This window comes from Neoarius graeffei, chromosome 25 (genome assembly GCF_027579695.1).
Source record: "Neoarius graeffei isolate fNeoGra1 chromosome 25, fNeoGra1.pri, whole genome shotgun sequence".
Lineage (NCBI taxonomy): Eukaryota > Metazoa > Chordata > Actinopteri > Siluriformes > Ariidae > Neoarius > Neoarius graeffei.
The window spans coordinates 47536504-47562677 of record NC_083593.1 but is presented as its reverse complement, the minus strand read 5'-3'; the positions used below and the strand labels follow the sequence as shown (position 1 = coordinate 47562677).

At 42.2% G+C, this 26174-nt stretch overlaps 2 protein-coding genes across 2 annotated transcripts in view; one reads left to right on the top strand and one right to left on the bottom strand.

Annotated features, from left to right (window-relative positions):
• Window positions 1-26174, bottom strand: part of loxl2a (lysyl oxidase-like 2a) — a 107216-nt gene that overhangs the window by 4387 nt on the left and 76655 nt on the right. The window contains exons 7-12 of the mRNA XM_060908786.1: window positions 24010-24161; window positions 15481-15648; window positions 4615-4780; window positions 4034-4274; window positions 2756-2871; window positions 576-712 (exon numbers count right to left, since the gene is read on the bottom strand). Of these exons, the coding sequence (XP_060764769.1) occupies window positions 576-712; window positions 2756-2871; window positions 4034-4274; window positions 4615-4780; window positions 15481-15648; window positions 24010-24161 (980 nt within the window). The remainder of the gene's footprint in view (window positions 1-575; window positions 713-2755; window positions 2872-4033; window positions 4275-4614; window positions 4781-15480; window positions 15649-24009; window positions 24162-26174) is intronic.
• r3hcc1 (R3H domain and coiled-coil containing 1) overlaps window positions 1-26174 on the top strand; it is a 108476-nt gene that overhangs the window by 60188 nt on the left and 22114 nt on the right. The gene's annotated exons all lie outside the window — the stretch shown is intronic.

The following is a 26174-nucleotide window of genomic DNA, read 5'->3' as shown; positions in this document are numbered from 1 at the left end:
TGGCTAGAGATAATGAGATGAGATGAGAAATGCTATAATAATAATTCTTGAAAAATAAAAAAAGACACGTTCTTACCATCAAATACTTTCATTCCATATTTTGTTGCTTTTTTTGTGGTTTTGTTTTCGAGTAGTTTTTATTTTGTCCTCGGTTGGTTCAGCAACACGCTCCGTCATTTTGTTTGTCTCTACTCACGGTATATAAGCTGATATCCTAGTAGTAGAGTAGCCAATCAGAGTGCGCGACTGCTCATATCCAGTCAATGTGGATAGAATAATTTACGATATTAATAATAAGGGAAAAAAGATCAAATCAGTTCAAATATTATGCATCCGCTTTTTGAACTGGATATAAATATATCTGTAACTTGTATCTTCATCCCTTTGACTGAATAACTTCCTTGAACCTCCTTCATAACCTCTGAACATCTTTCGTATAAATTCAGTCCTCCGTTTCTCCTGATATTTCTATTCCAATCTCTGTCAGTTCTCACACACCGCCTTCTTCAAATCACATCAGAAATGTTTTGCCGGATGTAACATTTTTGTAAATACAGGTATATTTTCAGACAGACCTGGAAGATATAATCTCCGGGTTTGACATCAGTGATGTCGATCCACTGGCAATCGATGTCGTGTCTGTATGTGTCCCAGCAGCCCACTGTGATCCCCTGAGAGCCGAAATTAGCACACGCATAACGCTTCTGTATACCTGCAGAGGAGATCCGTCATGCCATCAGGCCCAGGAATGCGTGGATCATTTGTATCTGGGTTTATTATTTTAATCAGAGATATTATCGCAAATGATCTATTTTATATTTACAAATCATATACAGCTACACTTGCATTGAATATTTCTGTAAATACATTGCAGTCTACATCATTTACAGCAGTTAAGGTGCTATATGTATACAGTGGGGCAAAAAAGTATTTAGTCAGCCACCAATTGTGCAAGTTCTACCACTTAAAAAGATGAGAGAGGCCTGTAATTTTCATCATAGGTATACCTCAACTATGAGAGACAGAATGGGGGAAAGAATCCAGGAAATCACATTGTAGGATTTTTAATGAATTAATTGGTAAATTCCTCCATAAAATAAGTATTCGGTCAACTACAAACAAGCAAGATTTCTGGCTCTCACAGACCTGTAACTTCTTCTTTAAGAGGCTCCTCTGTCCTCCACTCGTTACCTGTATTAATGGCACCTGTTTGAACTCGTTATCAGTATAAAAGACACCTGTCCACAACCTCAAACAGTCACACTCCAAACTCCACTATGGCCAAGACCAAAGAGCTGTCAAAGGACATCAGAAACAAAATTGTAGACCTGCACCAGGCTGGGAAGACTGAATCTGCAATAGGTAAGTAGCTTGGTGTGAAGAAATCAACTGTGGGAGCAATTATTAGAAAATGGAAGACATACAAGACCACTGATAATCTCCCTCGATCTGGGGCTCCACGCAAGATCTCACCCCGTGGGGTCAAAATGATCACAAGAACGGTGAGCAAAAATCCCAGAACCACACGGGGGACCTAGTGAATGACCTGCAGAGAGCTGGGACCAAAGTAACAAAGGCTACCATCAGTAACACACTACGTCGCCAGGGACTCAAATCCTGCAGTGCCAGACGTGTCCCCCTGCTTAAGCCAGTACATGTCCAGGCCCGTCTGAAGTTTGCTAGAGAGCATTTGGATGATCCAGAAGAGGATTGGGAGAATGTCATATGGTCAGATGAAACCAAAATAGAACTTTTTGGTAAAAACTCAACTTGTTGTGTTTGGAGGAGAAAGAATGCTGAGTTGCATCTAAAGAACACCATACCTACTGTGAAGCATGGGGGTGGAAACATCATGCTTTGGGGCTGTTTTTCTGCAAAGGGACCAGGACGACTGATCCGTGTAAAGGAAAGAATGAATGGGGCCATGTATCATGAGATTTTGAGTGAAAACCTCCTTCCATCAGCAAGGGCATTGAAGATGAAACGTGGCTAGGTCTTTCAGCATGACAATGATCCCAAACACACCGCCCGGGCAACGAAGGAGTGGCTTCGTAAGAAGCATTTCAAGGTCCTGGAGTGGCCTAGCCAGTCTCCAGATCTAAACCCCATAGAAAATCTTTGGAGGGAGTTGAAAGTCCGTGTTGCCCAGCGACAGCCCCAAAACATCACTGCTCTAGAGGAGATCTGCATGGAGGAATGGGCCAAAATACCAGCAACAGTGTGTGAAAACCTTGTGAAGACTTACAGAAAACGTTTGACCTCTGTCATTGCCAACAAAGGGTATATAACAAAGTATTGAGATGAATTTTTGTTTTTGACCAAATATTTATTTTCCACCATAATTTGCAAATAAATTATTTAAAAATCAGACAATGTGATTTTCTGGATTTTTTTTCTCATTCTGTCTCTCATAGTTGAAGTGTACCTATGATGAAAATTACAGGCCTCTCTCATCTTTTTAAGTGGGAGAACTTGCACAATTGGTGACTGACTAAATACTTTTTTGCCCCACTGTATATTATATGTAAATATGTATCTACAAATGTCTATAAAAGTATTACCTACACTTCATATTCAAATATATTATCTATAATTAACTTGTAGTAATAATTAAACCCTTTATGTTTATAAATGCCTGGTACGCACCAGCAGTAGATGTGATATGAATAATGTATTAATATTGAACGGATAGACATTTTGCTAAGTGTGTGTGTGTGTGTGTGTGTGTGTGTGTGTGTGTGTGTGAGAGAGAGACCTTCGTCACACTCGGTGTCCTCCAGGCAGAAGCTGGCTTTGTGCCCTTCGGCCACTTTAGTGCCGTTCACACTCAGAAGGTCATAGTGAGTGAAAACCTCCATGCTATGGTAGTGCCTAACACACACACACATAATGCTTACATATGTTAAAGCTAGACAGCCTTTCGATTTCATAAAATTGGTGAAATTTAGTTCCCTCTGAAATGTGGTCATTGTGATATATGTTTATTTCTGTAATATCTCACAAAATATCAGGCCATTCTGTGGCTGGGAAGTTATTTAATTTGAGGAGATTAAAGCAAATAATGTGCATGAAATCGCTCGCTTCGTGCAGTCGAGCAGACAGAGGAAGTCCGTGTGTGTGCGCATGCGCAGGTTTACCTTTGAGCGTGCACTGACAGTTCCATCATTCTGTATCTAAACGAACAGCTGATCACACCGAGGTGCTCGCTGACCGCCGATATTTATTAGTTTGGTCCTGCGTTTCCTTTCCTTCGTATATAACATAACGTCTTTTCTTCTCGCTTTCTTTCCGTTACTGTAGTCAGTCTTTCACGTTTCATTCGCACACTCACGTCCTCCATTTTTCTCTCCTGTTTCAAATTTGCATCCCACAATGCCTTGCGCGAACGGGGAAAGCTCACCACGTCATGCATGATGCAGTGAATTAGGTCATGGTGAAGCAGGAAATAATAGCGGAGAATTTAGGGCCATGTGGCCCTAAATTCATTAATTGTTCTATTATTGCTATAAACTAATAAAACTGGAAGTCTGTGATTCAAATTCAGCAGCTTTCAGTTCACTAAACAAAAATAACCGGGTGTCGGGGAAAATTCTTTTTATGACCTCCACTTGAAAAATCTGAAAGGCAGTCTAGCTTTAATGCATGACAGGGTTAATCAATCATCGTTAAGAAATACTAAAACTAGAATAAACTATGCACTGACATGAAATAACATATTAGAATACTTATTTTAATTAAATATTCAAAAAAATATTTTTAATTTAATTGGAAAACACAGGAATCGTTTCTGTTATTCCATTTAAAACCAATCAGGGAGGAGATTGCAACATCAAATCCCAATGATACGACACTAGCCAATCAGGGCTGTCTGTAAGCTCAAGTATGTGGAAGAGGGTAGATAGCGCTTTCCTCCGAGTATGTTTCGCTGCCCTGCCCTGTGCCGCAGCTGCTGTATGACGTGACTAGCTGGCTGTGTGTTGGAGAAACTGGTGAAATAAACACATTGAGACAAGGTTAACACTGCCATCTTTACCTGTGACAGTCGTGCCACACCCAGGTCTGGGGTGCGTTGCGGGGTCTGAAGTCGCTGTGGCCGTTGTTGTGGATCCGAGAGGAGAAGCGCAGCAGTCGTCGGTACGAGGACGGGTCTGCCGTGTTGGCGCTGTTGGAGAGACACTTCTCCTCATGAGCGCACTCCAGAGCGTACAGCGGCCGGTCCTCCAGATAGGTGGTGTGTTCAACCACCTCTGCGTTTAGCACCAGGTCTGGAGCACCTGAGTACATCGTTAAATATGACGTTTGCACTCAAATAACACACACACACATAGCTTTAACACTTTTTGTGGTATGCTTTTGGTGCAGTTAGTTTGACTTGAAGCATGACTGTGCAAAACCGATCATCCTGATTTACATGAAACTCAGTGGAAGGGTGTTGCATGGGCCAAGGAAGAACCAATTCGATTTTGGAGTGGATCTGAGTTAGGGGGCGGAGCCAGGAATTAATTTCATATTTGCTAACGTTGTGAAATATAGAGTTTGGACTTGCTGGAGAACTGTGCTCTCTGAGTGGCCTTCTCGTTTTATTATATTACTCTGTGTGTGTGTGTTGCTCACTCTCAGTGCAGGAGACTCCAGCAGCAAATTTTCCTCCTCCTCTGGGGCAGCTGATGTGTTTCCCATGATGGAGACACTGAGCCAGAGTCATTTCAGTCCCTGAACACCGAACTCCACTCATCATTATAGCATCAGCACTGACTTCACCCTGCCAGTACCACGTCTCCTACACACACACACACACACACACATTACAGTTAAGGTATGTGTAAATAATTTACTAAATGACCACTGATGCAAACATTACTACCAAAATTCTTCCGAAATGCTCACAATGTGCAATGGAAGCTGCAGTAGCAGTGTGTCACCACCAGAGAGCTCCACATCAACACTGTAGAGCAATCATGGCAAGCTGGGGAACATCTGTAAATTCAGCATGTGCTTTGGAGAGAAATGTCCTAACATTTTGATAAGATGTTTGGATTCAATGTTCATGTAACATTATACAAAGAGGTATGCAAAGTGTGTGTGTGTGTGTGTGTGTATAGTTATTCTTTAATTAATTGTATATCCTTCTAGTACAAGCTCATTGTGTGTGCGCGTAGTTATTCTTTAATTAATTTTATATCCTTCTAGTACAAGCTCATTGTGTGAGTCATACCCCCATTGCAGTTGTTCTAAAGGCACACCACCATCACATTTTCCATCCACTGCATCCTTTCCTTCCTCTCTCACCATTCACTCTCAATGTATCGGTCTCTTTCTCTCTCAATTTTAGCCCCTCTCTCCATCTTTCTTTCTTTCTTAGTTTTTGTCCTCCTTTTCTTTCCATCACAATCTTTTTCTTCTGTTCCTCTCTCTTACTTTCTATTGCATTTATCCACAATCAATCAATCTCTCTCTCTCTCTCTCTCTCTCTCTCTCTCACACACACACACACACACACACACACACACACACACACACACACACTTACACACTTAAATATGTCGATAAATATAATCACTAATCACTCTCCCTGTTTCTCTCTATCTGTCTCTTTCTCTGAGGGACTCTCTCTCTCTCCCTCCCATTCAACTTTCATATCTTTCTCTTCTCACTCGCCCTCTGTTTCTCTATATCTGTCCCTTTCCTTCTCTCCCTCTCTTTTCCTTTATATCTCAATTGCTCTCTCTTTCTCTCATTCAGCTTTCATATCTCTCTCTTCTCACTCTCCCTTTATTTCTCTCGATCTGTCGCTTTCTCTGAGGGACTCTCATTCAGCTTTCATCTCTCTCTCTTCTCACTCTCCCTGTTTCTCTCTATCTGTCTCTTTCTCTGAGGTACTTTCTTCCTCTCTCTCTCTCTCTCTCTCTCTCTCTGTTTCTCTAACCCTCTTCCCTTCTTTCCCACAGTCTCTTCATAAGCTATAAATCTCCTTTCCCTCTTCAGGAAACTCATTATTAATCTTGTTTAGCTAGAATCATGTTCTGAACACACACACACACACACACACACACACACACACAGACTGGAGTAAACATTACAGTGTTGGAGCTCAAGCTTAATGCTGTGGCCAATTTTATACAATTATCATCATAAAAAAAGGCATGATGGCAGTGTGGACTGGTCCAGTTTCCACTCATAAACCCCCCATAAACCCCCATAATGTGGCCAATGAGTAGTTTAGACACACACACGCACACACACACACACACACACACACACACACACACACACACTACTCAGAACTGATAGCACAGTGAAGTACTGACTCTGGTGTTATTACTGGTACTTAAGCAAAAGCAGAACGTGATTGTATGCAAGAAGAAATGGCATTACACATCATTTCCCTTTTCCCTCCCTCATCCCCCAACCTCACCATCAAACGTGTATATGGAAAATAAGTCATTTCTTCACATATGGAAAGTAAGTATTCAGCTTGAAAAATTCTAAGTATTAAACCAGATTATCCGACTGGTTTGAACATAAATGTCATTTGGTTTGGCCTCAGCTAGGTTTCTCTCTTCTAACTGAGCCAACACTTGGGCTGTGTGTAAGCGTACTTCCAGTATATTTACTCCTATGGAGACATCAGGACGAGCATGGTAAAAACCTTTATACACACATACACACTAAAATAAATACAGCTGTTGATTTAGCATTTCTTTAAAAGCAGCATGACATCACTGTGCTTCGTCTTTCTGTTTCAGTTTATGTGAAAGTTAACTGCAGCTACTGTTGCTTATAATCAGAACACACAAGTGTAGGCAGGAGCCGATATTATATTTTCAGATTGCTACAATTGTCTAACATTTTATCAAGGTTTTTAACGTATCTTTGATCTGCGGATTATATTTGAAATGACTTTTTCCACCACCATTCATCTTCAGAGGATAGTAAGGACTTAGTAATATTAGCAATGTTAGCATTATACTGTATAAAGTTCCATTTTTGCAGACTTTTAAAGCCACTCCTAAGAGAGGGAGAGAAAAAATAGAAGGAAAAAAAAATGAAGAGAATAAATAAACAAACAAACAACGAGACAGTCAATGACGGCGTAGCTCACTCCGGCTCCATCTAGTCCAGAAGGAACGATCTAAAGTGGGTCACCTTGCACAATAAATGTTGTAAGCTATATACACTATATACAAGCTACAGTATATATAGAAGCGATATACACCCTAGGAATACCGGACCTATTTGCCAGAAAGAATCCCAAATGGCGAAGAATTGACCGAGAAGAAGCGATTTTTGTTGAACTGCTCATTAAGGCTTAATTAGTCCATAACTTCATTATTAATAATTGTAATGAAGCAAATCTGGGTAGAAGTTATATGAATCCTAGGTACTCCTACCTTCATACCAGAAAGAATCACAATCGGGGAAGAATTGAAGCAGAAGAAGCGATTTGTTTGGAAACTGCTCATTAGGGCTTAATTACTCCATATCTTCATTATTAATTGCAGTTAGACCCTTCCCACTGATGTCACCGGAAACCAGAAGTAAACAAACCCTGCGCCATATTGGAAGACCAACAAACTCGTGATTAGGGGGAAATAACGGCAGCGCGCGGAATTTAAACCCACAAGGCACTTGATTCATCATAAACCTACAATGGTAAACTTTTGTGCTGTGTTCGGGTGTTCCAACAAAGCTGATGGGAAAGGTGAAAAGAAGTCTTTCTACAGAATACCAGCTGTGATTGAGACACAAGGGGAGCAAACCAAGGAGCTTTCTGCCAGGAGACAGAGAATAAGTGCATTACTGAGTGTCTGTGAGCAAAGAAGAGCCTGAACGCTGCAACCTCCCTATTGGCTGTTTGTAAAAATGTATCAATTGTTGCCCTTCATCGCGGACTCGAGAGACGAGACCTGACGAGTTAGTTCGTTGGTAGCAGAACAAAATGTCTGGACACAAATCGGGTTTTCAGAAAAGGAAAGAAAATAAACGCAGGGTTGAAAATACAAAAGAGGCAGAAAAAGCAAAACGAGTTTTAAGGTAGAACAAATGGTTACTTTTCTGAGGCAGCCCGCCGTGGCTGCCTGCAGGCTTATTTATTATAGCCCATTTAGTTAAAATAGTTGATATAAAATGTTTATAGTTATGTGATGGTTGTCCTCAGTGTTCGAACTATGCCGATATTTTCGGGGGGTCCCTTTTTTCCCTGGGGGGGTGCTTGCGCTTGTCTCGGAGCGCGGATCTCCAAACACATGAGAAGCCTATCTTGCGCACATATCACGCGGACTCCACACCTCCACACACGCATCGCATCTGAAGTCATAACTCATCAGGGGAAATCGTGTCCGCATTGGCATGTTCAAAAAACAACCTCGCGTCAACAATAATACCACACGCAAGAAAAAAAAAAACAGTCAGGCTACTCAACAACCAACCTGGCAGCAGCAGTCGTTGTCATATCGGTTTATTTTATCTTTGATGTAAACACAACACTTCGGATATGCAAATGCTTCCCGTTACACACGATTGCTATGTCAATAAACATCATTTTGCCAATATTTTAGAGACCCCCCCAACATTTCCCAAATCATGTTTTCAAGGGATCTCATGTCTGTTTCAGGGGATCTCGGATCCCCCGAGTACCCCCGTAGTTCGAACACTGGTTGTCCTGATTTAGACTGGTTTTTTTGGGGGGGGTTGCGCAATGTTGCACCCGGGTCCAGATTAGGGCAGAACCGGCCCTGGCTACATTTCAGGTGTAGTTTGTTTTATGTATGTATGTACTTGCATAGATGTGTACTTGGTCTTCCAATATGGCGACTACCGAAATCTCGCGGCGCGGTGACGTCATGCGGGAACCCTCTTTATGCACCCCAGGCAGACCTACCTTCCTACGAAAAAGAATAAAAATTGGTGAAGAATCGAGAGAGAAGAAGCGATTTTTGTGAAATGTGGATGATGCTGGATGGATGACAGATGACAGACAACACATGATGGCATAAACTCATTGCCTGTCAGCTGGATGAGCTAACAAACAAACAAACAAACAAACACTTTTGAAAAACATTTTCACTTACTAGGTAAATTACGAGTAGGGCCTGACTGATAAATCGATGTGCTGATATTACCAGTCAATATGAGCTAATTGCCAATAAATCGGTATTGGTGTTTATATTAGTCGATAAATGACGATTAAAAAGATATCAAGAGACAGAAGGTGGATCCTTTAACCATGTTATGAGTGTTGTCGCTGTGCAGTTTGTCCACCAGAGGGCACACTGCAACTCCACTTTTGGCAACACAAGTGTTTGGAATGCCAAAAATCCCAACAATCAGCTGACCCAAGCAGAGTCAAGCAAGCAGCAGCAGCATGTCAGACAGATGAAGGCATTCAGCTATTTAAAAAAAAAAAAAAGTCCATTTCAGTTGTACACATAAATGAATGCCATATATGTACAAATCATATTTTTTTAGTTTTAACAGAATTTTTTTGTATAGTTCCTACATAAATCTCTCACTCTACACGCATACCCGCCAACCTGTACGCATCTTGCGTAGCCGCTACGAATTTTTACCTCATTGTACGACTGTACGTTTTCACATTAAAAAGTACGTATATCGTCCGAACTCGCATTTCAGTCAAGTTCTCGCTGAAGTTGATACTGCTGATCTGTGAGAAAACTCAAAGCCAGAATGGAACGCTTTGCCCAATCCCCCCGCCCCTCTTCCAGAGCGTGTGGCTCTGCCCTCTTCACCCCCTCCCCTTCCTCCTTCGCATCTCTGACTTGAGTGCAGCGGTGCAGCCAAGTGGCTAGAGCGAGTCGGGGATTGAAACGTCGGTTAGAGACGTCGTTTTTATATTTGTAACAGAAACGGTTGTGTTTCACGTGTACTCGAGCTTCCTAGCCGTTATTTTGTGCATTTACAACACCAACAGTACAGGCTAGTTCTTCATTTAACTTGGAAGCCGTCACTCGAGGTTGCATATTCGATGCGGTAACCAGCAAAACCTGATTACAATTCCTCTCGCGCTCTCATTGAATCACTATGATAAGTACCACTTTATTGATGTGCTCAACAAAACGTAGCGTGTTGTATATCTTAAGGGCAGTCGGTAACTTCTGTCAGTGGTAGCCTAGAATGTTTGCAGATGATGTGAAGTCGAAAACTGGTCATCCCTCTTATGAAAAAACCTGCGTGGTACTGCAGTGTCAAATGCTTTTTTATACAGTATTACTGCAGTAAATGCAATATTTCGAATGCAAATGCAATAGTTTGCACATGAAAAAGGCATACTACAAAATACTGCAGTGTACTGTATAATGCAATATTTTTACTGTATAATGCAATATACTTCCAACATGTTAAAAAATGCAAAAGTCTAAACCTATTGCATGGGAAATTTGTGCATACCATGTTTTGTGTTGAAAGTGCCTTTTTTACATACTGTATTAATTTAATGTGTTGTTATTTATTTTGAAAAAGAGTGGCTCTGGTTTAATTTCATTTCATTTGCACATGTATTTAATGTTTGTTGTGCTTTTCAAAACGGAAGGAAGTTCCCAAGAGCCATCAATAACAGTTTCCCAAAGTCTATCAATAGGAATGTTTTACAAAACTGGACTATGTTCCCAAGGTCAATCAATAAAACTGGATTGAAAGTGTGTTTTTGGTCTGCTGGTTGTGGTCTGTGGGGGCGCATGTGCGCCGGGTTGGGTTGAGGTTGACGCGGGGGGGGGGGTACTCATGAAATTGTAAAATTGTACTCATAAAATTTTTTCAAGGTTGGCAGGTATGTACACGCTGTTTTGCACTGTTATTGGAGATGCTTTAATCTCATTGTACATGTGTATAGTGACAATAAAGGCATTCTATTCTATTCTAAATAAAATGTCAAAGTATTTTATAGTGGGCGGCACGGTGGTGTAGTGGTTAGCGCTGTCGCCTCACAGCAAGAAGGTCCTGGGTTCGAGCCCCGGGGCCGGCGAGGGCCTTTCTGTGCGGAGTTTGCATGTTCTCCCCGTGTCCGCGTGGGTTTCCTCCGGGTGCTCCGGTTTCCCCCACAGTCCAAAGACATGCAGGTTAGGTTAACTGGTGACTCTAAATTGACCGTAGGTGTGAATGTGAGTGTGAATGGTTGTCTGTATCTATGTGTCAGCCCTGTGATGACCTGGCGACTTGTCCAGGGTGTACCCCGCCTTTCGCCCGTAGTCAGCTGGGATAGGCTCCAGCTTGCCTGCGACCCTGTAGAAGGATAAAGCGGCTAGAGATAATGAGATGAGATGAGATGAGTATTTTATAGTTATGTTACCATTACATATACAGTATGCTATATCTGAGTGATGAAGGTGGATGAAAAAGTTTTCTATTTTTAATAAAGTAGGCTATACCTTGAAAAACAAACAAAAAAAGTACCGGGGTCAACTGTGCAGGAAAATGTGGGCTGCGATAGTGAGGTGAGAAAGAGAGTGCAGGCAGGGTGGAGCAGTTGGAGAAGGATTTCGGGAGTCATTTGTGATAGGAAAGTCCCAGCAAAAGTGAAAGGTAAGATGTATAATGCCGCTTTTCCACTACAAACGCGGCTGAGTTGGGCTGAGCCGTGCCATGCTGAGTCGAGCTGAGTGGGGCTGTTGGAGTTGCATTTCGACTACAACCGCACTGAACCGTGCTGGCTGGAAGTGGGTGGACACATTGGGTGGAGTTAGCGAAAGTGGGTGGACGTCACGTGATGTTGTTAAGCAGCGCAAACAGTGACATCAGTGAGCTTTTAAGCGGTAGTCTCACGACCCGAATAGTAAACAATAAACATGGAGTCGTTAGTGTTGCTGGTCTTGGTGCTGTGGCTTGCTGTCACCGACAACGCCAACAGATACTGGCAAGAGCGTATAGATGAGGCGAGGCGCATAAGGCTTCAGAAATTCTCGTAATTCGTAATTATTCTTCTTCCGGGTTTACGGTGTTTACAGATCCCAGCGTGCTCGCGGGGCGTGTGTGGGCGTGTGAGGACACTCCTCCTCACCAATCAGTGCACAGGGGAGTGTCTACTCACGCCCCCAGCCTCACTCGGCTCGCTTTGGCTCGCTTCAGCCCCACTCCAAAACGGTGCGAGTTTTAGGGGCTAAGCAGGGCTGAAGCGAGCTGAGTCGTGCTGTTCTTTGGTAGTCGAAACGCGAGCCGTGTCGGGCTGAAGTGAGCTGAAGCGAGCTGAAGTGAGTGAGCTGAAAAAGGGTAGTGGAAAAGGGCCATAAGACAGTAGTGAGACCAGCTGTGATGTATGGATTGGAGACCGTACCCTTAATGAAGAGACAGGAGGCAAAGTTGGAGGTGGCGAAGTTCAGGATGTTAAGGTTTGCGATGGGAGGTTGGACAGGATAAGGAACGAGCACATCAGAGGGACAGCACATGTGGAGAGCTTGGGAATTAAGCTAAGAGAGATGAGACTGAGATGGTACGGGCACATCCTGAGAAGAGATGCAGAGCATGTTGGAAGGAGAATGTTGAGGATGGAGCTGCCAGGCAAACGAAAACGAGGAAGGCCAAAGAGGAGATACATGGATGTAGTGAGAGAGGACATGAAAGTGGCAGGTGTGGTAGAGAAGGATGCGGAAGACAGGGAGCAATGGAGACGAAAGATCCGCTGTGGCGACCCCTAATCGGGAGCAGCCAAAAGAAGAAGAAGAAGGCTATACCTTGAAAACACATAACTAATAAATGTGCATGTTTCCAGATGAATAGTTATGTATATCTCATTATCTCTAGCCGCTTTATCCTGTTCTACAGGGTCGCAGTCAAGCTGGAGCCTATCCCAGCTGACTACGGGCGAAAGGCGGGGTACACCCTGGACAAGTCGCCAGGTCATCACAGGGCTGACACATAGACACAGACAACCATTCACACTCACATTCACACCTACGGTCAATTTAGAGTCACCAGTTAACCTAACCTGCATGTCTTTGGACTGTGGGGGAAACCGGAGCACCCGGAGGAAACCCACGCGGACACGGGGAGAACATGCAAACTCCGCACAGAAAGGCCCTCGCCGGCCACAGGGCTCGAACCCAGGACCTTCTTGCTGTGAGGCGACAGCGCTAACCACGACACCACCGTGCCGCTAGTTATGTATATACTTATGGATATATCAATTAAAGTCATTCCTTTGTGTACATAGTTCAAAATATGGTTTTTTTTATGTACATTTAGGCCTGCTTGACTATTTTTGTACTATTCACAATATTTTAATATATTTCTATTTGAATGAAGACATGTTTGTTGTTTTTATTTATGGGTCTTTTTTAATCATTATTGGTATCGGTGCCAAAAATCACTTATCGAGTCCTAATTACTAGTGCAATTACTAGATTTTTACCCTTTCAACAAACTCATAAGACAGACATAAGCCAGCTGTCAATACACTGCCTCCCTAGAGAGTCTCCTCCCAAATGAAACACAGTAATAATGAGAATATTTTGAAATGCCGATCATAATAATACTGCTAAATAATCACAATGCTGTATATTATAGAACTGATTATAAGCACTAATGTGCTTTAGGAAATATTTAGGAAGCATGAAATATAGGTCTGAAATATCGACATGTCTAAGAGGGAGCCATTTAGAATTTAGATCCCTAGTCCTTACATACGGTAAATGAAGACTATATACAGTATACGAAATAATTACAGTACATAATACTGGCTGGCTTTTTCCGTGGTATATCAGATATATTCCATTCAGCTAGCATAATATTGAAAGAGTCGAAGACGAGTAGCTGAATGGAATATATCTGATATACCACAAAAAGGGGCGGCACGGTGGTGTAGTGGTTAGCGCTGTCGCCTCACAGCAAGAAGGTCCGGGTTCGAGCCCCGTGGCCGGCGAGGGCCTTTCTGTGCGGAGTTTGCATGTTCTCCCCGTGTCCGCGTGGGTTTCCTCCGGGTGCTCCGGTTTCCCCCACAGTCCAAAGACATGCAGGTTAGGTTAACTGGTGACTCTAAATTGACCGTAGGTGTGAATGTGAGTGTGAATGGTTGTCTGTGTCTATGTGTCAGCCCTGTGATGACCTGGCAACTTGTCCAGGGTGTACCCCGCCTTTCGCCCGTAGTCAGCTGGGATAGGCTCCAGCTTGCCTGCGACCCTGTAGAACAGGATAAAGCGGCTAGAGATAATGAGATGAGATGAGATGAGATACCACAAAAAGGCCATTATTATTATTATTATTATACATTCCTTTTGGTTGTTCAACACATCTTTCTCTTTCAAAATTCTCTCAAAATCTTCCGTATTTAACAAAGCAAACCTGGCGGCCATGCGTGTCTCTGACAGATGACATCACGTTGTCTCGATAACCATGCAATATCATAAACCATATTCAGTGCTCACTCTCCATTGGGTAGAGTGATGTAATACATGTAGGATAAGCGATATGCTAACAATATTGCATGCTATCGAACCAAATGAATGAAACCCACTAGAAGTTATAGAACATGTTTTTATTCCATCAAAAAAGTGTCCTGTACTGTATGTATAATAATGGATTTTATATCACAGAGTGCTCTGTTTAAAGTAATGATTCCTCGAATAGGGAATTGTTTCTATATTTCACAGAGTATAAAGTAACAGCTCCTACACTAAACATCCCAAACCCCTTGTCAATCTGAATAAATGGAGAAGATCTTCCCACAACTGAGGAGTTTACTTGTGTGGTTGCACAGTCAGAAATGATAAGGGAGTAGGAAATGACATCAAGAACCGTCTAAATGAGGCTAGGAACGCCTTCAAAATCCTCAGCAATGTATGGAGGTCCCAGCAATATAGCACCAAGACTAAATTAAAGTTATCCCAGAGCTGTGTCCCTTCCACCCTCCTGTATGGCTCAGAATGCAGGAGAATGACAGTGACATCAACCAGTTGCCAGTCTTCCATACCAAGAACTTGAGAAGCATTCTAAGAATATTTTGGCCCAATAACATATCCAACCAAGAACTCATTGCTCAATACCAATAATAGAGCATGGACACCATCCTCATGAGAAGATAGTGGAACTGGATTGGCCATATATTGAGGAGAGAACAAGACAGCATCTCAAGAATAGCCCTGCAATGGACACCAGAAGGGAAAAGGGAAAGAGAGAGACCCAAAACCAACTGGTGTCAAACTGTAGAGGAGGAAATGAAGACCATGGACCCGATCTGGGGTGCTGTCCAGAAGCTGGCCCAGAACAGACAGGAGTGGAGGACCTTCATTGCTGCCCTACATGCCAGGAGGCATCATGGGCAATAAATACAGTAAGTAAGTACACTGTGTGTAGTGCAGGATCATTTGTATATTATCCAGTCTCACTGTGACTCTGTGTAGTTCTGGTGTTCTAGTGTTCTGTAAAGTTCTGTGGATGTGAAATGTGAAATGAAATGTGTGTTGCATGTTGTTACACAGAGCTAATTTAGTACATTAACGAATAACACATTTTTGACACTGCTATGCTTCTTACCTGGAAGGCTTGACTAGCAAAGCCGTATCCGAGCTGTCTGCACACCACCATGGCCTCCATGATTCCCCAGCTCTCACTGCACACCGTTCCCCACACCATCGAGCCGTTCCTCTCTGCCAGCACCTCCACACGGCCCTCATACGGGTTCCTGCCTCCGTTCAGACGCAGCTGCAAAGCGAACAACCACCCCATTTAGTTTTTACTCGAGTATGACTCAATTCTTGAGGCTGTCCAGAAGAATATTGAATATTGAAATTCCTTGTACACAAATGTTCATCACAGGAAGGAGCTCAGATGGACAAACCCAGCTTTCGTAAAAAAAAAAAAAATTCAGAAATAAATTAAAAGTTAGAAATTGGCCTATAGTTACTCAGCTTTTCTCATTAAGTAACACGATAACTGCAACTTTGAACGTTCTTGATAAGTGCCCTGAGATATTGGGATGTCTTTATTTTAGGAATAACACAGCACAAGGTGTGCTGTTACAGGAAAACAATCAACAGTTAGGTTCCTGTCATGTTGTTGATTATTTTCCGACATCAGCATGTCCCGAAGTGCTTTATCCCTCTGATACCACATTGTAATTTTTATCCATTTATACACTCACCGGCTACTTTAATAGGAACTTGTTCTTGATTGAGAGTCCTGTTCTTGGCTGGCAGGAGTGGAACCTAATGTGAGCTTCTGCTGTTGCATGCTGACAATGTTGTAGTCGAGTCACTAAACCTAGAGTCCCCAGTGTTCAAGTCCGAGTCAAGTCCAAGTCATTAAAAAAAAATTTCAAGTCAAATCCGCAATTGATCCGAGTCGAGTCCGAGAACAAGACTCCAACCGCACCATTTGACGGTGGCTGTTTCAGCACCATTAACATTAGTTTGTTCCTGAACATGACGCATGAACAGGTGAATGTGCTTCTCTTTATCAGGGAGTGTGAAGTATTCTGTCAGAGATGGTTGGGAGACGGCTGTAAGTGCAGAAGGTGTGTTTATTAATATAAGTGAAGACAGGTAAACAATCTAGAATGGCAGGCAAAATCGTGAAACGGTGAAACAGGTAATAGGTTGAGCGAGGCACCAACAGGCTATCGTCGACTTGGCAGAACCGAAGACGAGAAACAGGGATCAGGAAACCAAACAAGGAAATAAGGCTCGGTAACGTGTCAGCAATGCAACTCAATACTTCGCAAAGTTTTCACAGTTTTTATATAGGTGCACTGATCGTGCTTTAATTCTGTGCAGGTGCGAGTCGTTTACAGCGCACACGAGAGTCTGCTTGGCGTGCCCGCTGTCCGGAGCGCACCCGAGAGTCTATCTGATGCATGTGCCAAGGCGCGCAGGTGTGACACTCTTGCATGAAATTAGTACAAAAATTAATTAAAAAATAAACATCTTATGCCAAATTATTATGGCATGTTGTAAAAAAATAAAGAAAAAATCAGAGTCCTCATCTCCAATTTACGAGTCCGAATGCAGTTAACGCACGAGTCCGAGTCCGCGTTATCAGTGCTCAAGTCCAAGTCAAGTCACGAGTCCTTAAAATCAGGGTATGAGTCAGACTCGAGTACTACAAGCCTGCATGCTGAGATGCTTTTCTGCTCACCATGGTTGTAAAGAGTTGCTATGAGTTGCTATATACTTCCTGGGAGCTCGAACCAATCTGGCCGTTTTCCTCTGACCTCTCTTATCAACAAGGTGTTTGTTTCCACCCACAGAACTGTCCCTCACTCATCTCATCTCATTATCTCTAGCCGCTTTATCCTGTTCTACAGGGTCGCAGGCAAGCTGGAGCCTATCCCAGCTGACTACGGGCGAAAGGCGGGGTACACCCTGGACAAGTCGCCAGGTCATCACAGGGCTGACACATAGACACAGACAACCATTCACACTCACATTCACACCTACGGTCAATTTAGAGTCACCAGTTAACCTAACCTGCATGTCTTTGGACTGTGGGGGAAACCGGAGTACCCGGAGGAAACCCACGCGGACACGGGGAGAACATGCAAACTCCACACAGAAAGGCCCTCGCCGGCCACGGGGCTCGAATCCGGACCTTCTTGCTGTGAGGCGACAGCGCTAACCACTACACCACCGTGCCGCCTGTCCCTCACTCATTCAGTGTTTTTTTGTTTTTCGCACCATTCTGTGTAAACTCTAGAGAGTGTTGTGTGTGAAAACCCCAGGAGATCAGCAGTTTCTGAAATACTCAAACCAACACCCATGCCACAGTGAAAGTCACACTTTGAGATCCCAATTTTTCCCATTCTGATGTTTGAAGTGAACATTAATGAAGCTCTTGATTTGTATCTGCATGATTTGATGCATTGTGCTGCTGTCAAAGGATCGGCCGATTAGAGAACTGCATCAAACAGGAAACAGGTGGATGGGTGTTCCTAATAAAGTGGCCGGTGAGTGTAGTTACAGTAATGTTGTGGAACCTCCATGAAACAAGTTCTCTCTTGTTAAGACGTACATTATAACAGCTACAGTATAAACAGTTGCCATGTTAGAGAGACATCGCAAATCGCTCTGTCCTCGGTCTGTTACTATTACTCTAGAAACAATAACGTAGTAGAACATGCACTTTAATATAAACCTGTGATTTGATTTAGAGTTGGTACTACTGTCAGAGCTACGGTTTTAGAAAATTAATCAGCATCTTCAGAATAAAGTATTCAACAGTGCCGAGGTATAATGTGATATTTGGGAAATTGCAGGCTGGACCACTTTCAGGAGTATTCAGGGACTGGATAAATGTTGCCAAACATGATGTTGATGCAAGTCTTTTAAACTTGCCAAGACCAACAGCACAGAAAGAATTAAAGCTGTTATTAAGATTTACTGTTACTATTTTCTGTCATGTATTTTTTTCATGCTTTTAATCTTTTTGTTGAAGAAATGAAGTCATGAAGTCATTACTACTGTGTTGTATTGGGATCTGCGGTTCTGTGGCTGCTCAGATCCTCCACTACATTTAACCTTGGATTATTTTTGTTGTAGATGTCTGCATCTGTTCAGCTCTCAGTGCCTGTACATAGTTCTATCGTTCATCATTCTATCGTTTCATGGAATTTGAGAAACCTCATTGCAGGACTCGTCTCATTGCTGATGTTCTCATGCATGTCGTGTTCTATGTCATGTATTTATATGTGTTTTTATCTCATCTCATTATCTCTAGCCGCTTTATCCTGTTCTACAGGGTCGCAGGCGAGCTGCAGCCTATCCCAGCTGACTACGGGCGAAAGGCGGGGTACACCCTGGACAAGTCGCCAGGTCATCACAGGCCTGACACATAGACACAGACAACCATTCACACTCACATTCACACCTACGGTCAATTTAGAGTCACCAGTTAACCTAACCTGCATGTCTTTGGACTGTGGGGGAAACCGGAGCACCCGGAGGAAACCCACGTGGACACGGGGAGAACATGCAAACTCCGCACAGAAAGGCCCTCGTCAGCCGCTGGGCTCGAACCCAGGACCTTCTTGCTGTGAGGTGACAGTGCTAACCACTACACCACCATGTCGCCCTCACCAGCACATCATTGATTGTTTTCCTATAACAGCACTCCCTCGTTCATATTTCAGTCCTTACAGTGGTGCTTGAAAGTTTGTGAACCCTTTAGAATCTTCTATATTTCTGCATAAATATGACCTAAAACATGATCAGATTTTCACACAAGTCCTAAAAGTAGATAAAGAGAACCCAGTTAAACAAATGAGTCAAAAATATTATACTTGGTCATTTATTTATTGAGGAAAATGATCCAATATTACATATCTGTGAGTGGCAAAAGTATGTGAACCTTTGCTTTCAGTATCTGGTGTGACCCCCTTGTGCAGCAATAACTGCAACTAAACATTTCTGGTAACTGTTTATCAGTCCTGCACACCGGCTTGGAGGAATTTTAGCCCATTCCTCCATACAGAACAGCTTCAACTCTGGGATTTTGGTGGGTTTCCTCACATGAACTGCTCGCTTCAGGGCCTTCCACAACATTTCGATCAGATTAAGGTCAGGACTTTGACTTGGCAGTTCCAAAACATTAACTTTATTCTTCTTTAACCATTCTTTGGTAGAACGACTTGTGTGCTTAGGCTCGTTGTCTTGCTGCATGACTCACCTTTTCTTAAGATTCAGTTCATGGACAGATGTCCTGACATTTTCCTTTAGAATTCACTGGTATAATTCAGAATTCATTGTTCCATCAATGGTGGCAAGCCATCCTGGCCCAGATGCAGCAAAACAGGCCCAAACCATGATACTACCACCACCATGTTTCACAGATGGGATAAGGTTCTTATGCTGGAATGCAGTGTTTTCTTTCTCTAAACATAACGCTTCTCATTTAAGCCAAAAAGTTCTATTTTGGTCTCATCCATCCACAAAACATTTTTCCAATAGCCTTCTGGCTTGTCCACGTGATCTTTAGCAAACTGCAGACAAGCAGCAGTGTTCTTTTTGGAGAGCAGTGGCTTTCTCCTTGCAACCCTGCCATGCACACCATTGTTGCTCAGTGTTCTCCTGATGGTGGACTCATGAACATTAACATTAGCCAATGTGAGAGAGGCCTTCAGTTGCTTAGAAGTTACCCTGGGGTCCTTTGTGACCTCGCCGACTATTACACGCCTTGCTCTTGGAGTGATCTTTGTTGGTCTCCCACTCCTGGGGAGGGTAACAATGGTCTTGAATTTCCTCCATTTGTACACAATCTGTTTGACTGTGGATTGGTGGAGTCCAAACTCTTTAGAGATGGTTTTGTAACCTTTTCCAGCCTGATGAGCATCAACAACACTTTTTCTGAGGCCCTCAGAAATCTCCTTTGTTCGTGCCATGATACACTTCCACAAACGTGTGTTATGAAGATCAGACTTTGATAGATCCCTGTTCTTTAAATAAAACAGGGTGCCCACTCACACCTGATTGTCATCCCATTGATTGAAAACACCTGACTCTAATTTCCCCTTCAAATTAACTGCTCATCCTAGAGGTTCACATACTTTTGCCACTCACAGATATGTAATATTGGATCATTTTCCTCAATAAATAAATGACCAAGTATAATATTTTTGTCTCATTTGTTTAACTGGGTTCTCTTTATCTACTTTTAGGACTTGTGTGAAAATCTGATGATGTTTTAGGTCATATTTATGCAGAAATATAGAAGATTCTAAAGGGTTCACAAACTTTCAAGTGCCACTGTACATAAACGTTTCCAATCTTGAACAAGAACGAAAATCCAATAGTGACCTGAAAAAGACCAATGTTTCAGCACCACCGTTCCTCATTCCCACTGTCACCAAATCACTTCCCTTCTCATGTGTAGCATTAAACCCTGCTCAGCTTTATCTCCTTCCCTGGCCACGCCTACTTCAATTCATCAGCGGTTGATGCAAATTACCAGCTCTTGTTGAAAATGAATGAGTTCTGATCCGACCGCATTGCTGATTAGACGCTTGCTGCTGTGAACACAAGGTTCTTTGGGTGAGAACAATCAAAGCTGTGCTCGAGCCCAGAAGCTTTTTCATTCCCGATGACCACAAATGTCTAGACTCAAAAACAACACGAGGCCGTATATAAACCATACCCACCTGACCACCAGACCAAACACACTAAACCCAAGCATGATTCCTTCCTTTATTTGCCGACTTGAAATAACCGCAAAATGAAATATGAAAGGAAATTCTTCATGGCTGAGCTACCTGCCCAAAATAAGTTGAAAATAAAATACTACAAGCTAACCTATTAGGAAAAGTAAATAAAAAAATCAGCCAAAACAATCTCCATAAATAGAAAGCACAGAAACAGTTTAGACAAAACAAGACAAGCAGCTCAGCCCCTGTGTGTACATTAGTTTACAGAGAAATCATTCTGTATCCATAACATGTCTGGCTCCAGAACAGGGCTGAGAATGTTTAATGTAATTAAATGGTATGGGGAGCTCGCTCGATAAGGTTTTACACTACACTGCCAGACATAAGCGTACAGTAGGAGTCCATTTCTGTCCCCCAAGGTACACTCTACACTAATGTACACTACCGTTCAAAAGTTTGGGGTCACCCAGACAATTTTGTGTTTTCCATGAAAAGTCACACTTTTATTTCCCACCATAAGTTGTAAAATGAATAGAAAATATAGTCAAGACATTTTTCTGGCCATTTTGAGCATTTAATCGACCCCACAAACGTGATGCTCCAGAAACTCAATCTGCTCAAAGGAAGGTCAGTTTTATAGCTTCTCTAAAGAGCTCAACTGTTTTCAGCTGTGCTAACATGATTGTACAAGGGTTTTCTAATCATCCATTAGCCTTCTGAGGCAATGAGCAAACACATTGTACCATTAGAACACTGGAGTGATAGTTGCTGGAAATGGGCCTCTATACACCTATGGAGATATTGCACCAAAAACCAGACATTTGCAGCTAGAATAGTCATTTACCACATTAGCAATGTATAGAGTGTATTTCTGATTAGTTTAAAGTGATCTTCATTGAAAAGAACAGTGCTTTTCTTTCAAAAATAAGGAAATTTCAAAGTGACCCCAAACTTTTGAACGGTAGTGTACCCCCTAGGGCTCATTACTGGACTTCAAGGTAACTATGTGTTCCTTTTTAGGGTCAAAACGGTACATATATGTTCCCCAGCAGTATATAAAGGGTACAAATAAGTACCTTAGAGGGTCCTGCGCCAATGACAAGCCATTGTAGCTCTAAAGGTACAACCCCGATTCCAAAAAAGTTGGGACAAAGTACAAATTATAAATAAAATGGAATGCAATAATTTACAAATCTCAAAAACTGATATTGTATTCACAGTAGAACATAGACAACATATCAAATGTCGAAAGTGAGACATTTTAAAATTTCATGCCAAATATTGGCTCATTTGAAATTTCATGACAGCAACACATCTCAAAAAAGTTGGGACAGGGGCAATAAGAGGCTGGAAAAGTTAAAGGTACAAAAAAAGGAACAGCTGGAGGACCAAACTGCAACTCATTAGGTCAATTGGCAATAGGTCATTAACATGACTGGGTATAAAAAGAGCATCTTGGAGTGGCAGCGGCTCTCAGAAGTAAAGATGGGAAGAGGATCACCAATCCCCCTAATTCTGCGCCGACAAATAGTGGAGCAATATCAGAAAGGAGTTCGACAGTGTAAAATTGTAAAGAGTTTGAACATATCATCATCTACAGTGCATAATATCATCAAAAGATTCAGAGAATCTGGAAGAATCTCTGTGCGTAAGGGTCAAGGCCGGAAAACCATACTGGGTGCCCATGATCTTCGGGCCCTTAGACAGCACTGCATTACATACAGGCATGCTTCTGTATTGGAAATCACAAAATAGGCTCAGGAATATTTCCAGAGAACATTATCTGTGAACACAATTCACCGTGCCATCCGCCGTTGCCAGCTAAAACTCTATAGTTCAAAGAAGAAGCCGTATCTAAACATGATCCAGAAGCGCAGACGTCTTCTCTGGGCCAAGGCTCATTTAAAATGGACTGTGGCAAAGTGGAAAACTGTTGTGGTCAGACGAATCAAAATTTGAAGTTCTTTATGGAAATCAGGGACGCCGTGTCATTCGGACTAAAGAGGAGAAGGACGACCCAAGTTGTTATCAGCGCTCAGTTCAGAAGCCTGCATCTCTGATGGTATGGGGTTGCATTAGTGCGTGTGGCATGGGCAGCTTACACATCTGGAAAGACACCATCAATGCTGAAAGGTATATCCAGGTTCTAGAGCAACATATGCTCCCATCCAAACGACGTCTCTTTCAGGGAAGACCTTGCATTTTCCAACATGACAATGCCAAACCACATACTGCATCAATTACAGCATCATGGCTGCGTAGAAGAAGGGTCCGGGTACTGAACTGGCCAGCCTGCAGTCCAGATCTTTCACCCATAGAAAGATTTGGCGCATCATAAAACGGAAGATACGACAAAAAAGACCTAAGGCAGTTGAGCAACTAGAATCCTACATTAGACAAGAATGGGTTAACATTCCTATCCCTAAACTTGAGCAACTTGTCTCCTCAGTCCCCAGACGCTTACAGACTGTTGTAAAGAGAAAAGGGGATGTCTCACAGTGCTAAACATGGCCTTGTCCCAACTTTTTTGAGATGTGTTGTTGTCATGAAATTTAAAATCACCTAATTTTTCTCTTTAAATGATACATTTTCTCAGTTTAAACATTTGATATGTCATCTATGTTCTGTTCTGAATAAAATATGGAATTTTGAAACTTCCACATCATTGCATTCTGTTTTTATTTACAATTTGTACTTTGTCCCAACTTTTTTGGAATCGGGGTTGTACAATAATGTACTTTGTTTTCTTAGAGTGTAGTGACTAGTCACATTTTCAGTGACTTTATGAACATAAGACAAGCAATAAAATGAAACTGGGGTTAAGTAAGGTTAAAATGTTTATAGGATTTACTGCTGGCAGCTGGATTCCATTTTTTTTTTTTGTAATCAAAAGTATTTCATGTAAATGTTTAATGTTAGAAAATGGTAGATACCCTGTTGTGGAAGCCCATGGCGGGGACGTTACACTTCACAGCCACGTCCTCCTCATGACTGCAGCCCAGAACTTCTTTGTTAAAGTAACACTCCGTCAGAGACTTCTCGAACCCTGAGCACTCCACCTCGTTCATGTGCACTGGGCCCATTCCTACACACACACACAGAGAACTCACATCATTATTCATTGCACAATTACAGCAAAATATATATTTTTTTATTATTTATGGTATGTTTACAGTTATTTATTAGCTGATAAAGAAGAAACATTTATAAAACGTGATGCACGAGATATCTTGTTCTTGTAATATATATTTCTTTGTCTTCTTTATTTTGTTTGTGCAAGTTTATCAGTATATACTAAAATATACACTTAAGTATATACACATAAGTATACACACATCAGTATATACTAAAAACAGATTCAATTATATAAGAAAAGAAAAACGCCAGATTACGTATAGGTTATGTTCATAGTCTGAAATTTAGACCCATGTCAATTGGACGTTAAGACCATGTAAAACTAATTAAGGTCTCCATAAAATGTAATTACAGACAAATAAACAGCAGACACACTCGAATAGGACTGTTTCATAATCCTAAATGATGAACAAAATACTGGAAACTCACTAAGGACATAAAGTGGCAGTGACAGGATTTTTTTTTCCTAAAGTAGTCAAATAAATAAATAAAAAAGTGCTCAAAGTAGTAGTCTCATCTCATCATCTCTAGCCACTTTATCCTGTTCTACAGGGTCGCAGGCAAGCTGGAGCCTATCCCAGCTGACTACGGGCGAAAGGCGGGGTACACCCTGGACAAGTCGCCAGGTCATCACAGGGCTGACACATAGACACAGACAACCATTCACACTCACATTCACACCTACGGTCAATTTAGAGTCACCAGTTAACCTAACCTGCATGTCTTTGGACTGTGGGGGAAACCGGAGCACCCGGAGGAAACCCACGCGGACACGGGGAGAACATGCAAACTCCGCACAGAAAGGCCTTCGCCGGCCACGGGGCTCGAACCCGGACCTTCTTGCTGTGAGGCGACAGCGCTAACCACTACACCACCGTGCCGCCCTCAAAGTAGTAGTTTTTAATTTAAAAAAAAGTGTTTATAAGCATGAAATAATCATATCATTTTTAAAAAGACCTTAAAGGTTCCTGTTCCAGATTTAGCTCCGCCCCAAAGTGAAACAAAGCTGCTCCGCCAAATCCCTTTTCCTTATAAGGCAACTCGTGAGGAATATTTATCCTGTTGTGTTGTGGTGGTTTGTAAATGTTAATTTGAAAGTTGTAACATCGTCATTTTCCACCTCGGTACATTCAACATGTGAAGTGAGGGGGAAAAAAACATGGACGTCTCCAGAAAAACATCTCTATTGTTTGCTCTGTCAGAGAATCTAAAGCTCATAAAAAGCTACTTTAAGTGCATTTGTACAGTTGTAGGCCTGCAGGAATATTTACTGTTCTAATAGCAAACTTCAAACATTCATGCAATATTTTTGGACTGAATTCGCAGCACAGCAACAACAGCAGACCATAGTGTGTACCGTATCTTCACAACAAGCATCAGTATGGTCAAAGATTTAACCAAGTACTGTGTGTGTATATTAACTGATCTAAAGACAAGTTAAAAGTCAAGAAGTAAAATTTAATCGTTCACAGTGTGAGTGGCACGGGCGATTGCTCTAAGACAACGATGGAGGCTCAGCCTCCTCTAAAAATGATGAACATCGTGTAGGATGAATTGCGCTAGGCTTATGTTATAGCCGACCTTATAACATTGCTATTTCAGATCCAGAATCATAGAAATATATATGTGTTCAACCCAACTACAGTGCGAAATCATTCCGTTATAACTTTCCCCAGTTCGCCTAATGTGCGCGTAAGTTTTTCCCCCTCGTGACAGCGTGATGCAGCCCAGCCTCAGTGGACTTCAATGGCATTTGGGAGCTATGCGCTTTTCAATCTCAAAATGCAAGACGATTATTGGACAAATACTGCGAAAACGCCCGCCCACGGACTCCCAGCCTCACAGTGGGAGGGACATGGCAAAGCTTTCTGCGAGGAGACTGGTGATTGGTGAAAGCGGCCGGATATTTTCTTTGATTGACAGCTCGTTTCAACTATAGACAGGCAGCGGTGAATTTCAGTTC